This window comes from Panthera tigris, chromosome B3 (assembly GCF_018350195.1).
Source record: "Panthera tigris isolate Pti1 chromosome B3, P.tigris_Pti1_mat1.1, whole genome shotgun sequence".
Classification (NCBI taxonomy): Eukaryota; Metazoa; Chordata; class Mammalia; order Carnivora; family Felidae; genus Panthera; species Panthera tigris.
Window position 1 is genome coordinate 61,041,437 of NC_056665.1, and position 14,454 is coordinate 61,055,890.

The 14,454-nt window shown below is 58.0% G+C and overlaps 1 protein-coding gene across 1 annotated transcript in view; it reads left to right on the forward strand.

The window, feature by feature from the left end:
- SPTBN5 (spectrin beta, non-erythrocytic 5) overlaps positions 1-14,454 on the forward strand; it is a 45,326-nt gene that overhangs the window by 15,860 nt on the left and 15,012 nt on the right. The window contains 23 exon segments of the mRNA XM_042989223.1: positions 970-1,210; positions 1,379-1,518; positions 1,694-1,793; positions 2,526-2,696; positions 3,240-3,404; positions 3,855-4,069; positions 4,459-4,645; positions 4,874-5,074; positions 5,329-5,445; positions 6,557-6,714; positions 7,108-7,243; positions 7,502-7,647; positions 8,425-8,539; positions 8,646-8,756; positions 8,973-9,152; positions 9,887-10,090; positions 10,267-10,416; positions 10,641-10,745; positions 11,143-11,310; positions 11,850-11,999; positions 12,121-12,312; positions 12,538-12,633; positions 14,270-14,385. Coding sequence (XP_042845157.1) covers positions 970-1,210; positions 1,379-1,518; positions 1,694-1,793; positions 2,526-2,696; positions 3,240-3,404; positions 3,855-4,069; positions 4,459-4,645; positions 4,874-5,074; positions 5,329-5,445; positions 6,557-6,714; positions 7,108-7,243; positions 7,502-7,647; positions 8,425-8,539; positions 8,646-8,756; positions 8,973-9,152; positions 9,887-10,090; positions 10,267-10,416; positions 10,641-10,745; positions 11,143-11,310; positions 11,850-11,999; positions 12,121-12,312; positions 12,538-12,633; positions 14,270-14,385 — 3,564 coding nt within the window.

The following is a 14,454-nucleotide window of genomic DNA, read 5'->3' on the forward strand; positions in this document are numbered from 1 at the left end:
GCGGGATAGGATGTGCCTCAGGCCGGCTAAGGCCTGTGGGGACAGGACATCAGAGAGGGAGAGGCAGGAACCAGGGCCATCACTCAGGGTTGTAGTCCAGGCTGGTGTCCAACAGGTGCTTGGGGCAGGCTTTAAGGAGGGGGACGTAACCACTGGTCCGGCGTCCTGAATGCTTCAGGGAGGGACACAGGGCAGAATCTGAACTTCCTGGAAGGTTCTGTCAAGTGTAGACCTGGCCATACCCCATCCAGGTGAACTTGATGGACTGTTTGAAATCAGGACAGCCTAGTCTCCCAAGCAATTCTGGGTAACCAGAATGGGAACCCGTGGAGTCAGATGGCTCAGGACCACCTCCCCTCCCCCCATGGGACTAAGACAGCCAACTCCTCAGCATGGCAAGGCCTCTCCTCCTGCGGGGACGATGCTACAGGTCTTCAGGCAGGCAGGGTCACCCGGTACAGTCTACAGTCTGTGCCCTGCACGAGAGACCCTGACAGGTAGCCAAGTGGTCACTGAATCCATCCCGTCCTTTGTGCTCAAGACTCTACAAATGGTTCAGGGCAGCATCAGCTCAGAGGAAGTGGAGCCTTCAAGCTGTGTGCCTGTGGGCCCTTTGTAAATACTCATGGCCTGGCAGTGGCCTTGCAGTCAGGCATGTATGCGGTTTGAGTGCTGTTTCTACTTGACTTTGCATCGGCATTGGGATGGTCCCCCGGAGCAAGGGTGTAACAAACCGGGAGCAGGGAAAGTATTGAGACCTCAGTAGTGTGCGAGGCCTGTTACGTTCTGTGCATCACTAGTGGGCCAGGGCACAGCTGCCCCATGGAACAAGTGAACCAGTGGGTCTAACCGGCCTCAGACCTCCTGCCAGCTACCCTTCTATCAGAGCTCCAAAATGACCCAGTGAGAGGGGAGGAAGGGGGGTGAGAAGGAGATGGGGTTTGACCACCTTCCTGTCGTCCTGGATAGGCTGCAGCAGCTGGAGGCCCGGGGCCAGCCCATTGCAGCCTCGGACTCTCCGGACTCCCAAGAGGTGGCCCGTGTTCTGAGGCTCCTGAGCCAGCGAGGCTGGGGACTGCAGGCCGCCTGGGAGCAGAGACGGCAGCAGCTGCAGGAGGGGCTGGAGCTGCATAGATTCGGCAGAGATGTAGATGACTTCACTGCCACTTGTGCCAGCCACGAGGCCTTCCTGCGGCAGGGCCGCCTTGGGGTAGGAAGTCTGGAATACAGGGCTGCGGTGATGCTTCCCCATCACTGGAGGGAGCTTTGAAGTCAGTAGGCAGGGGTGGAGGGGTGCTGGCGGCCCTGGGATGGCAGTGGGCGATAGGGTGCTGACCCCTGTCATCCCAAGCATGACCCCAGGTCTCTGCACCCCCAGGAGGATGTGGGGGAGGCCCAGAGCCTGCTGCAGCAGCACCAAGAGTTTGGACACCTGCTGGGCATCCTTGGGCCTCGAGCAGAGGCTCTGCGGGCACGTGGCGAGAAGCTGGCCCAGAGCCGACACCCTGCTGCGCGCAAGTGAGCAAGGCCGGTCTGGGCAGCGCCTACCACCCTTTCTCAGCCTACAAAGCCTGTGGCCCTGAGGCCGGGGGACAGTGTGGGGAGTGGAGGAGCGGCAGGGTGCACCCCAGGCTGCGGCGGGCCTTAGAGTGGAGCCCTCCCTAGACCCTCCCCCATTCCACCCGGCCTCCAGGGTCAGAGAGCAGCTGCAGAGCATCCAGGGACGGTGGACTGGGGTCCAGGAGAGGAGTGAGCAGAGGAAGAGGCAGCTGCTGGCCTCCCTCCAGCTCCAGGTGAGGGGGCCAGCCCAGGTGCACGAGGCCTCCCCAAGAGGAGTGCCTAGGAGTCTATCACTGCACTAACAGTTGTGTGCTCTGCAGAGCCCTTGATAGTTTCCAAAGCGTTTTCCCACATGTTAGGTCGTTGACCCTCATAGCGCTTCTTGTGAGACAGGCATTATGGCTCGGATTTTTCCTGATGAAGAAAACAAGCTGAGGCCACACTGTTCAGAGTCAAGACTGGACCCAAAGTCTTGATAAACCTCCTTGCCATCCCTCATCTGACTGTGCCCCTTCCCCATCATTTCTGGCCACACTCTAGGCTCATGCATGGGCCACGGGCACCAGCTGCAGACCTAGGCTCTGCCGGATACTTGCTCAGCCCCCATAGGGGCTCAGAGCTGCACCAATCCACAGGCCTCCTCTACCATAAGCCTATTAGGAGAGAAATGATCACACATCATTTGATGTGAGCTGGGGGAGCAGGGACTGCTCAAGTGCTCCTCTTATCTGGGCACAGGACACCATGGGGCTCAGGCCATCAGTCCCCAGGCATCTTCCTACTGTGAGGGAGTAATGTGAGGGAGAAACATTTCTGTCCTGATCTCCGCTTCCCTGTCTCCACATGGGAGCAATAACCCCAGCCCCCCCTTGCACATAGGATTGGATCTGGGCCATTGGGAGTCTGTGAGACCCCTCCCCCTCAGCCCTGGTTGTAAGACCTATTTTCTCCTGGTTCTTGAGCAGAAATGGAAACAGGATGTGGCAGAGCTGATGCTGTGGATAGAGGAGAAGGGGCTGATGGCACCACTTGGGCCTTCCCAAGAGCCCAGCAACATCCTGCAGCAACTCAAGCTGCACAGAGCAGCTGAGCGAGCGCTGCTGGCCACCTACGGGCACATGGAGGCCCTGCAGCAGGTGGGGGCAGTGGACACAGGGCACAGGGCCTCCTCCTCCTCAGATTCCCAGCCCAGAATTCCCCTTCAGATTCTTTACTGCTACCTCGGACTTAGGATCCCCCAGATTCCTCCTCTGCTCGGCTGGGTACCTCTTTGTCTTGGCACCCAAACCAGCCCAGAAAGTATCCATCATCTCTTCCCCACCAACCTCAGCTCAGCCTAGCCCAGCCCAGCCCACCCCACCCCACCCCCCCCACCCCACCCCCAGCTCCTAGGGCAGCTCCAATGCCTGCTACGTCTACCTGAACAAAGCCTTCTCTACCATAGTCTGATGCCTGCTCCCCCCACTTACTCTGCTCTACTTGGTGGTATCAGAGGAAAGCCCTCTCACCTCTGTCAAGATTTGGGGCCACATGAAATTCTTGAGCCCTGGAAGACTGTGGAACGCAGCCTGTAGCCAGCTACCCCTTCCCCCACCTCTGCCACCTGGGTCCAGCTTGCTGTGGCCGCTCGTGGTACCAGCAACTCAACGAAACTCCCTTGGTCTTTGCGTCCACCCCAGGTTGGGAGACAGCTGTTGAGCAGCAGGCTCCATGCCCAGGAAGATGTGCAGGGCAGCCTCCAGGGCCTGAGTGACAAGTGGGAAGAGTTGAAGCACAAGATGGCAGAGCGTGGGGACCAGCTCCAAAAAGCTAGGCAGCAGACCCAGCTTCTGCGGCTGCTGCAGGTCAGCTGGAGGGACAGGGCACGGGAAGGAGACTAAGCCTGCACTGAGCCAGGCAGGGTGGGAGCAGGCAGGACAGGAAGGGGGGGGCGGGCTGCGGAGCAGGAGTCTGGGGTATTCTACTAACTCTGGATTAGCCCTGGGAAGTCCTGCAGTCTTAAGAGGCCTCTAGCCTATGGCAAGTTGAGCCTGGCTTTGCCCTCCTGTAGGCCAGTACAGAATCGTCTCCTGTGTACCCCATGTGTGTGGTCACCGCAACTTGCATCCCCGTGGAGGAAGAAGCATGAGGGGACAGGAGTGGTCATGAGGCTCAGGGGGAAGGCGGGAGGTGGACGACGGTAGAGGCAGCAGGTCCTCGGTGAATCTGTTAAGCTGCAAGCAGCGTGGTGTCAGAGTCCAAGAACTTGCATGCCTGTACTCCAGAGCTAGTGCAGCACCTTGCACCTTCCTCAGGATGCCAAGGAGAAGATGGAGCAGCTGGAGGGGGCTCTGCAGAGTGCAGAACCAGGGCAGGACCTGGGCTCAAGCCGGCGGCGACAGAAACAGCACTGCCAACTGGAAAGCGAGAGCCAGGCGCTGGCCAGCAAGATGGCTGCCCTCGTCGCCCAGGCAGAGCGGGGACTCACCTCCCAGACCGTCAGGGAAGAGACCCAGAAGTACCTGCAGAGGTACCCGCCTGCTTGTTCCATCTTCACTCCGCTGTGTGCCACCCCCACCATGTGAACGTGAGGATTGATTCCACCCAGGGAGCCCTGCGGTGGCATCTGCAGGACCTGAGTTCTCCAAATCTCTGTCCCTTACAAGAGGGGTCGTTTCTGGGATAGGAAGACTGGAGACCCCAGCTAGGCATGCCCAGCACCCCAAATCGGAAGTCATACAGGTCAACTGAGTGAAAGCTTGGGCCTTGAGCCCTCTCCAGCCGCTTCCCCCTCACCAGTTGAGGCTTTGCCCCATCCCTACTTTGTTCCTCGTGAGTCCCTGGCTGGGCTACACAAAGCACCGAGGGTCTTGTCCCCATCTGTTCCCAGCATCCGCCATCTCTTCTGTGTCCACCCAGATTCGAGTCCCTGCGGGAACATCTGGCCACTTGGCACGTACAGCTGCAGGCCTCACTTGAGCTGTACCGGTTCTACCAGCTGAGCGACCTGGAGCTCACTTGGGTGGCTGAGCACATGCCCAGAGCCAGCTCCACCAGCTCCACCAGATGCTTGAATGGTGCTCAGAGACTTTGCCACAAGCATGAGGTAGTGCCCCCCATTTTCTCCCGGGATCCCTGACATCCCATTCCTAGACCTTAGAAGCCCTCTGTCACTGCTCAGGGTGTCCTGATTTCCAAGTCTCTGCCCTCAGTTATCCCCTGCCCAGGAGTGTTGTCTCGGTGGGGCCCGGAGCCGCATCCACGGCTCCATTCCAGGCACCCCGTGACAAAGGGAACCCCAGAGGCGGCAGCTCCTCATGCTGTTCTGTGGCAGGTGCTCCAGGCACAGGTGAAAGCCCACCAGGGACAGGTGCAATGGGTGCTGGGTTCCGGACGGAGCCTCGCAGCCTCGGGGCACCCCCAAGCCCAGCGCGTCATGGAGCAGTGCCAGAAGCTGGAAGGCCTCTGGGCAGAGCTGGAACGGACGTGTGAGGTGCAGGCCCAGTGCCTGCAGCAGGCTGTTGCTGTCCAGCAGGTAAGATGCAGAGAGCTCACAGGATCGGGGAAGTGGCAGAAGGGAGGCAAACTCTGTGAGTGAGGTGTGCAGGACTGGGACTCTTGGGGCACTGGGTCAATGGTGAGAACCTTGGCCCAGGAGGTTGGGTGGTCCCCATGTAGGCACAGAACCCTCTTTGTGCTGGCTGCTGGAGAGCCTGGCATCATGTCCACAAGGGGTGGTGGAGGGTCCTATGTGAGATCGTCAAGGTGAAGTGGTTTAATTCTTGGCAGTATTTTCTGGCTGCATCAGAACTGGAGGACTGGGTGAAGGAGAAATGGCCACTGGTGAGCAGTCAGGACTATGGTGGAGACAAGGCAGCCACTGCCAGGCTCATTGGGAAGCACCAGGTACCATGTTCCAGGCATCCTCCGCACAGTCTGCACTAGGGTGTCGATGAGCCACGAGGAGAGGGTTGTCACATTCCCAAAAGGCACATCTACTACTAAGAGGCACAGAGCCCTGCTCTTGCTTCCTGACAACACGGCCAGTTCCTTTCCTGCCCAACCCCAAATCATGCAAGACCCTTGTTCCTCCCCAGTGCTCACTTTCTTCAGAGGCAACACTTTGAAGAACCCCTGCCCCCCTTTTGTAGTCCCTTGACCAGTTTATACCCCTGTAGCCTCAGGATTTCTCTGCCTTCTCTTCTTCCTCTCGCCCCCGTACTTTGTCCTCGCTTGGGGTCACCTGTTCTAACCCTCTCCATGTTTTCCGCAGAATTCTCCCTCCCACACTTTGAATGTCATTCTTTGAGTTAACTAAATGCCCTCCAGAAACCTATCTTCCTCCACAAGCATTCTCTAGTTAAAGGGAGAGAGGCCTGGACCACCCTCCTCCTTCCTGGAATCGGACTCTCAGGATCACACAGCATTAGACCCTGCAGCAATGCTGGCTCGGGATGGTACTGAAATGTCCTCTTATCTGGGCATTGTTTTCTGTATAGCCCTCATGGTCAGTGTTTCCGTGTCCTGTGACTGAGGACTCTTAGCCATTCCTACGGGGTGTGCCTGGAGCTGTGACCTCGTGGAGCTTTGGTGTCCCAAGTCATCCTGGGCAGCTCACTTACCTCTTTCCATCTGTGTAGACTGTATTGTTGGGGTCTAGTACAGAGCCTCCTGTGCCTGTGCCCTCCCTTCCTTTTAGCCAGCATTTTACCCTTTCCCTCCGATTACCCAGCATTTACCCTTACTTGCTAAATAGTGAGCCCTCTGAGGGCACCATCATGTCTTCACTTTGATGGAACAGTAAGAGCTCCATCAGTATCGGGTAGGTAGATGGTGGACGCATGGCTGGACAGATGGGTTGGGGATGAATGGATGGGTAGATCATCGGGTGGGTAGATGGGTAGATGGCTGGGTGTGAGGATCAGTGGGGGAACAGATGGGTAGGTAGATGGATGTATAGATGAGTGAGCCACCCAGAGCTACCCTGAGCCTGGCACGGGTCCACGTGTACCGGCAGGCCCTACAGCAGGAGCTGGTTCTTTATTGGAGCTCCATGGAGAAGCTTGACCAGCAGGCCCACACCCTCACTGGTCCCGGGGCCCCTGAGCAGCTGGAAGTGGTGCGGGAGAGGCTTCGGGAGCAGCTCCAGGCGCTGCAGGCGTTGGCAATCACACGGTAAGGGGCACCGTACCCACTCTGGGTACGGGGAGTCTAGCCACAGTGGACTGTTCCTGTACTGTGACCCTGAGTTGGAAGGAACCCATGGCCCCAGGCCCACGGAGATGCCTCAGATGAGTCCTTGTTGTGTGTTACTCACCTCCTTCCATCAAGTCCTCAGTGAGGCCCAGTGGAACTCAGCCCCTGGCTCCCTACGCTCTTTTCTTCCCCACATGTGCGCCTTCCGCTGCCCTGCACTGTCCTTCTTAGGCTGGATTCTTCCTGAATCCAGAGCCACAGGCTTGGGCAGAGACCACGAATAAACTCTTTCAGATTCCCTCCTTCAGCCCGGCCAGCTGCCCCAGGGGAATTATGCAACTGACTTGTGGGAACTACGGGCTGTCCCCACAGGGGCCAGGAGCTGGAGGGGACTCTGAAGCTGCATGAGTTCATGGGAGAGGCCGAGGAGCTGTGGAGCTGGCTGGCTAGCCAGAAGCAGGTGGCCAGGGAAGGGGAGAGCCTCGGAGAAGACCATGAGCATGTCCTGGTGAGAGGAAGGCCAGGGCTCGGTGGATAGCCTGTGGCGGGAGAGTAAGGGCAACGGGACAGCCTGGCGGGGCTGTGGAGAAGGGGGCCAGGGGGGTCATGAGCCCTGGCTGAGGACAGGCCTTCTGAGGAGAGTGTGCGGGCACGGTGGCTGTCCAACCCCTCATTGCCTGACGGTCATGAGCCACCTGCTTCCTGGGCTGCTTGCTGCCTCCCCAGCAGGGGGCCACTCTGTCACCCACTCCTTTCTTGTCCTCAGCACCTCCGCACCAAGTTTGCAAAGCTTCAGCGCCAAGTAGAGTTGGGTGGCCAGCGGGTGGCAACCTGCCAGCAGCTGGTAGAGAGCCTGCTGGAGCTCGGGCACCGCGCTGCCCCCGACGCCCACCAGAGGCAGCAGGACCTGCAGTGAGTGGCCAGTGGGCTAGGCCAGGGTTGCGGGTTTGGGGGGAGCGAGCGGTGCGGGCAGTTTCTGGAGTGCAAAGAGCGGGTAAGATGCTCTGGGGCCATGTTGGCTCTGCCTGCCCCCAAGGAATCTGGAGAGGGGGCCAGTCCCAGGGAGGCCGAGCGAACCCCGGGTGACCACGGCCTGTGGAAGGAGGCAAGGCTGGGTGTGCAGGTCAGGGAGTCCTGCCCAGACGCCCAGGGACACTTTTCCAAACCACTGGCTCCCAGGACTCGGGGTAGGAGCTGTGTAGTCTGCCTACCTGCCACCTGGCTGGTGTGCCCCGCCCCCCGCAGCCTGTGGCTTTGAGGCAACGCCATGATTTGTCCATGACCCCCAACATGGACACTGGCCATGGCGGAAGCCTAAGAGCTCATTGAAGAGTGGGCTGAGTAAATGAAAAAAGGAGAGAAGATGCAGCCTCTGCCCTCAAATATTTATAATTTGAATGACATACTGAGACTGGAATATACGAGGTAGAAGAAGTACCACAAAGCATAGAAATCAAGTGGTAAGCATGGCAGCGGTGAAGGGCTGAATTCGTGGTAAAGCTAGAAAGGCTCCGGCAGGCAGGTTTGCAGGCAGGCCCGGTGGCAGGGAAGGGTGTTATAAAGGGGAGCTTTGGGCCAGTCCTGGGTGCAGCCCAGAGAAGAGGAGGGCTGACCAGACTAGCTAATGGTGGAATGAGATGCCGGGCCAATGGGTGACCTCCTACTGCTGTTCCACATGCCTGGGGACAGGGCTTCCTGGTCAGAGCTGCGGGAGCTGACCCAGGCCCAGGGCCACCGGCTCCAAGATGCCGAGGTCACCCTCAGAGTTCACAGAGATCTGTCGGAAGCCCTCAGGCAGGTCCAGGTATGAGCCTGAAGGGAGGAAGGGAATTCTTTCTAGAAGTGGATCCGCCCCAGCCTCGGTGCCCCACCCTGTGTTCCTGATGACCTTGGCCATCTCCTCTCCTCAGGAGAAGACCACAAGCCTCCCCAATGATGTGGCCTCAGACCCGCGTGGGCTGGAGGCCCAGCTGAGGAGACACGAGGAGCTGGAGCATGAGCTCCTGGGCACTGGGCGGCAGGTGAGCCAGCCTGATGGCCTCTCCCACTCAGGCCCCTACAGGCCACTCAGGCCTGCCCGTCTCTTCCCCTGGGTTTTCTCCACTCCCACGGGGCCTCCACTTGGGCCTACCGTGCATGTCCAGGCATGGCCCAAGGAGGAGTCTGCGGGCCAGGCTGGCCCTTCAGCCTCTAGGAGGACATGACCCTTCCCTCCGTATGCTCCACCCTGACCCCAGCTGCAGGAACTGCTGGAGACTGCGAGCAGGGTACAGAAGCTGGGTCGGGGACCCCAGGCCCATGCGGTGCAGCAGAGGCAGCAGGCTCTGGTGAAGGCCTGGGAGGCCCTGAAGCTACACACGGAGCAGCGCAGGACTCAGCTGGAGCGGGAGTGCCTCCTGGCCCGTTTCCACAGATCAGTGAGGGCTCCTTACTCTTGGGCGGTGTGTGTGTGTGTGTGTGTGTGTGTGTGTGTGTGTGTGCGCGCGCGCGTGCACGCACGCACGCATGTATAATGGTGGATGTGCATCATAAACGAGGTCCTCCAGCTCTAGAGGGAAACCCAGTATGGACATGAGTTAGAAGAGCATCAACATACCTATTTGTGAGTACCTGAAGTTTGCAAAACTTCTGTACTTTGTGTCACTGACCCCTCTTCATCCACGCAATGAGATGTTTGGACAAAAATCCAAGGCCCCTCTAGCTCTGTGTGATGTGTACACACATCAACAGAAGGCAGTTTATAAGTATTAAATTAGAAATCCGGAGGACAAGGTGAGTGGCAAGAGGTCATCGTGCTAGGAAAGGCTTCGTGAGACAAACAAGGCCTTGGCCCTTGAAGAGCAAGTGAGCTTGGAAGAGATGGGAGGGAAGAGAAGGAGTTTCTAAGCAGGAGGGGCACCAAAAGCAAAGGGTGATGAGTCTGGCAAATGTAGATGTTTAGTGGACCTGGAAGGATTAGGTTGGACGACAGCAGAGGAACCTGGTGACAAAAGGCCCCATGAGCCTCACCTGAGGCTCTGACCTGGGACAGCTCAGTTACTCTGATGTATGAGTGCATCTGGGCAGACTGTAGTTGGGCCTCAGAGCCCGGTTCTCTGCCACCCAGCCCAGATCTCACCCCACTCTCCCCCTCCATCTCTTGGGCACCCAGGTGCAGGAATACACCTCCTGGGCAGCCAGAGTGTGGCAGGAGCTGCAGGGAGAGGAGAGCTCCAGGGAGCCCAGCAGTGGCCTTCTAAAACTCGTCGCCCACCAACAGCTTCGGGCAGAGCTGGAAGCCCGGGAGGAACTGCACCAGAGGGCCTCCGAGCTGGGCCAGCAGGTGCTTCTGGCTGCAGGGACACCCATCAAGGAGGTGGGCCCCTTTTTCTGATGCCCCTCAGCTTGCCCTGACCTAGTCTGAGCCTGATCACCTCACACCCTGCCCCACTGTGCCACACCGGCCTCCCTTCAGAGCCTTCCCTCAGGACCTGCTTCGATCTTGTCCATGCGGCTCTCCCCAACGCAGGCTCCCCACATGCACATCCCCAGGTCCAGGAAATGCTGCAAAGCCTGCAGGATGAGCGGGAACAGATGTTCCAGGCCTGGGAACAGAAGGAAAAGAAACTACAAGCCATGTACCAGGAGCAGATCTTCCTCAGGAAGTGTACCCTCCTAGATCAGATCCTCACAGCCCAAGAGGCAGGTCCCCCTCACCCTGTAGCACCTATCCCCATGCTCCCTCCTTCCTGCTTCCTCTCGCTTCCACTGGCTTCCTTGCTTCCCGGGACCCTGGCTTTTTCCCTGATAGGAGGCCCAGAGGCTGTGTGCTGCCTTAGCACAGATGGCTGCAAATGGGGGTGGGGAGCCCCAGCTGTGTGGACAGTCCCTGAGGGCCTCTTTGACTTTCCCATGGGCTGATCCAGGTCTCCCTGAAAACAAGTGCCCTGGGGAGCTCAGTGGAAGAGGCAGAGCAGTTGGTGCGCAAACACAAGACCTTCCAGAAAGTTCTGACTATCCAAGATGAGCAGGTAATAGATTCAAAGAGAACTTGGCATGGTCAGAAATTGGGGGTGACTGGAGGGAAAGGAGGCAGAGTCCAGGAACTTTGGAGAGTTGTAAATGGGGGACATGGAGTGATTGGTGCATACCCACAGGTAATGTTGATGTATGGGGGCAGCCAGTAGGAGTAGGGGTGCCTGGTTGGAACTGACTGAGCAGAGTTGGATGAGGGCCACACAGCAGGGATACCTGGCTCTACATGACTTGGTCACTGTGTAGCTGTGGGACTTGGTTCTGGCTTTCTGGGAGGACCAGCCAGCCCTGGGCCATGTCGGGCTGAGGGGAAGGCTTCCCTGTGAGCCAGCCCCTGCTTCAGCCTCCCAGTGTGAGAAAGCAGTACACTGTGTCTCCGACCCTGCCCTGCAGGAGGCAGCTCTGTGTGAGCAGGCGAAGACCCTTGGGGGTCCCAAGGTGCAGGATGGGCTCCGCACAGTGCTAGAGCATCGGGCTCGAGTGAAGGACCTGGCGGAGAGCCGGGGACGTGCCTTGCACACCTCTCTGCTGCTGACTGGCTTCACCACGGCCGTGACCCAGGTCAGAGGGCCACCTCCAACCCAGTGCCTTTTGCTCGGGCCACATTTTACAGTGTACAGATGACATTCACATTCATAGGTTCATTCGGGCCTCACCGCACCCCTTTGATAAGGACACTGAAGTTTGGAAGGTCAAATGGCTTTCCCAGAGGCCTTGCTGGGACCCAGGACATTTGATTAAGAGACACTATGAGCAGAGACCCCACTGCTTCCTGAGCTCGTGAGGGCTAGGGCAAAGAGAAGAAAGGGGTAAGGGGCAGGGAACCGAGTATCTAGGGCCTAGGAACAAGCCAGCCTCGCCTCCAAAATGAGTTCCCACCCAAGGGCCCTGCCCGCCCCTTCCCTGGGGCGGGGGACCAGCCAGGCCTGGTACGCGTCTTCCTGGGCTAGAAGCACTGGATCTCATTTCCCAGGCACTGCCTAGCTCAGCTCTTGGGGCCAGCAGTTAACTACCTGGGCACAGCTGAGAGTAGATATGTGGGACTTCTCTATGGACTGAAACAGTATCAGCATTATGGGACATGTCCCCACCCCCACCAGGCTCAGGTCTGGATCCAGGAGCGAGTCCAGCAGCTGAAAGAGCCAATCTGTCCCGGGGACCTGAAAGATAACTTGAGACATCTGCGGAAACACCAGGCCTTTGAGGCTGAAGTCCAGGCCCAGGAGGAGGTGATAATCTCTGTTACCAAGGTAACAGCCAGGCCCTTGGCCCCAGTCCTACCCCAAAGTGTGGACTCTCGGTCGCCAAAGGGAAAGGTCTTAAGCATGGGGAGGGGCGACAGGCAAGCTCTCCGGGTGTCCTGTCTTCCAGGATGGCGAGGCTCTCGTGGCACAGAGCCACCCTCAGGTAGGAGAAGTCTCCCAGAGGCTGCAGGTCCTGCAGGAACACTGGCAGAAGCTAAGGCAGGCAGTGGCTCTTCGGGGCCAGGACCTGGAGAACAAACGGAACTTCCTGGAGTTTCTGCAGAAAGCAGACCTTGCAGATGCCTGGATCCAGGAGACGGTGAGATGCAGCTAGGCAGGAACAGAGCTGGAGGTGGGGCTGAGGAGCTGAGAGATGGGGGTGAGGAGCCCCAGGCCTGCAGCTCCCTGGCTTGCCGACAGGCGGGAGCCCCATCAGGAAGTTCCCCAAATCTCCACCTACCCCAATACTGCCCCAGGGGCTGGGCACACGTGGGGCTGGGACTCAGAGCGCCTCCCACAGACCCTCACCCCTCGGCCTCGGCAGGAGGCGATGGTGGACATGGGCGACCTGGGCCGGGACCTTGAGCACTGTCTGCAGCTCCGTAGGCAACTCCACAAGCTCCGAGGAGTCTGGGCCCAGGTATGGGGGCCCTGCGGGGCAGAGGTCAGCCAACTCATCCCCAAAGGCCACTTAAAGGCTCAGAGTAGTGACCCCGCGTGGGTCTTACCCAGCTCGGTGCTTACTATCTGCATGTGCTTAGCCAGGCCCCCTATCTCACCAAGACTTAGTTTCTTCATCTTTAAAATGGGGATAACACCTGCCTCCTAAAGGGAGCATGTATGTGTGGTGGTGGTTACCGGAATCTACACGTTATAAAACTACAGAGAACTGTTCCTCCCTCCCCCCTCCACACACAGATACATGCATGTGGAAACTGACAAACTGAATAAATCCTGTAGTCTGGTTAATAGTTGTAAAGTCTAGGGACACCTGGGTGGCTCAGTCAGTTAAGCATCCAACTCTTCGTTTCTGCTCAGGTCATGATCTCGCAGTTTTGTGGGTTCGAGCCCCAGGTTGGCAGCACGGAGCCTGCTTGGGATTCTCTCTCTATCCCTTTCTCTCTGCCCCTCTCCCACTCACACTGTCTCTGTCTCTCTCAAACTTAAAAAAAAAAAAAAAAGTTATAATGTCCATTTCCTGGTTTTCATGTTATGCCACAGTTATAAAAGATGTTCCCCTTGGGGGTAGATGGGGGAAGAGTACGTGGGACTTCTCCATTCTACTTTTGCAATTTCCTGTGCACCTGTAATTACTTCAAAATTAAAAAAAAAAAATACACGTGTAGTGGGTAATCCTTCAACTGCAGCTGCTGGGACCCCTCATTCAGCCCCTCACCTTCTCACCGCACCCCCCCACGCATCCCCCAAAATCTATTTCTCTTATGTGGAATGGATGAAAGAACTTAGGCAAATGTAGTCCTACTCAGGTGTTAGAGACCAAACATGCTAACCTCCTCCCTCTTGATGTAAGTGTGTATGACATTTGACAGGCTGCAGTGCCCCAACCCATGCTGCCCTTCTCTGGTGGTGGAATTCACAGCCACCTTGACAGACGCTGGGGTAGAAAGAGCGCCAGAGAGACTCAAGGAGCTGGGCTCGAATCCTGGCTCTGCCACAGATGAGCCACGTTAGCCTCTAAGCTCTGCTCTGGCATCTGTAGGAGAGGAACCCCCTTCTCTGCCCAGCTCGCATGAGACACTTCCTAGGGAAGTGCTTTGGAAATTTAAGCTCTACAAGCTGCCTTTCCCAGGGGCAGGACACCTGCAACCCTCTCCCTACCAGGGACCTCTCCCCCTGGACCTGTAAGCCCCTCGCAGTGTCGGAGCAGTGGCAGCCTCAGCCTGGTGACTCCTAGGAGTGGAGACAATCCAACACCAGGAGGCCCACGCTCACCATTTCATTCCACCCCTTGCTTTGCTTTTCTCATCCTGAGAAGCTGTGTTTTAACTTTAAAGCTTCTGTTAGTCACCGCGTGCCTGCCCACCCGCCCTGCCCAGTTCTGACCCAGGAACATATTTTCTAGCCTTAGAGATGACACCGGGGCTGCAGGCCCCAAGTGCATCTTGCTCACTGCACCTGGCATGGGGTGCAGCTGTCTCCGCTCCCCAGACATGTTGCTCCTCACCGTCTCTCGGGCCCAGGCAGCCCCTCCACGTGCTGACTGCATTGCCAAGGCAGGGCTCGGGATGGGTGCTGCCAGTGACTTCACCCTGCAGGACACAGTGGATGACACCCACATCAGGAGCATCAGTGACTTGTCCCGGAAGCTCCAGAACCTGTGCCCTGAGCAAGTCAAGACCGTCTGCCAGCGGCGACACCAGCTGAACAACAGGCCAGTCCTGGAGTGGGAGGCGGTGGGGCTAGGAGAGGGAGGCAGGGGCTGGAGGGCCACCTGACTCAG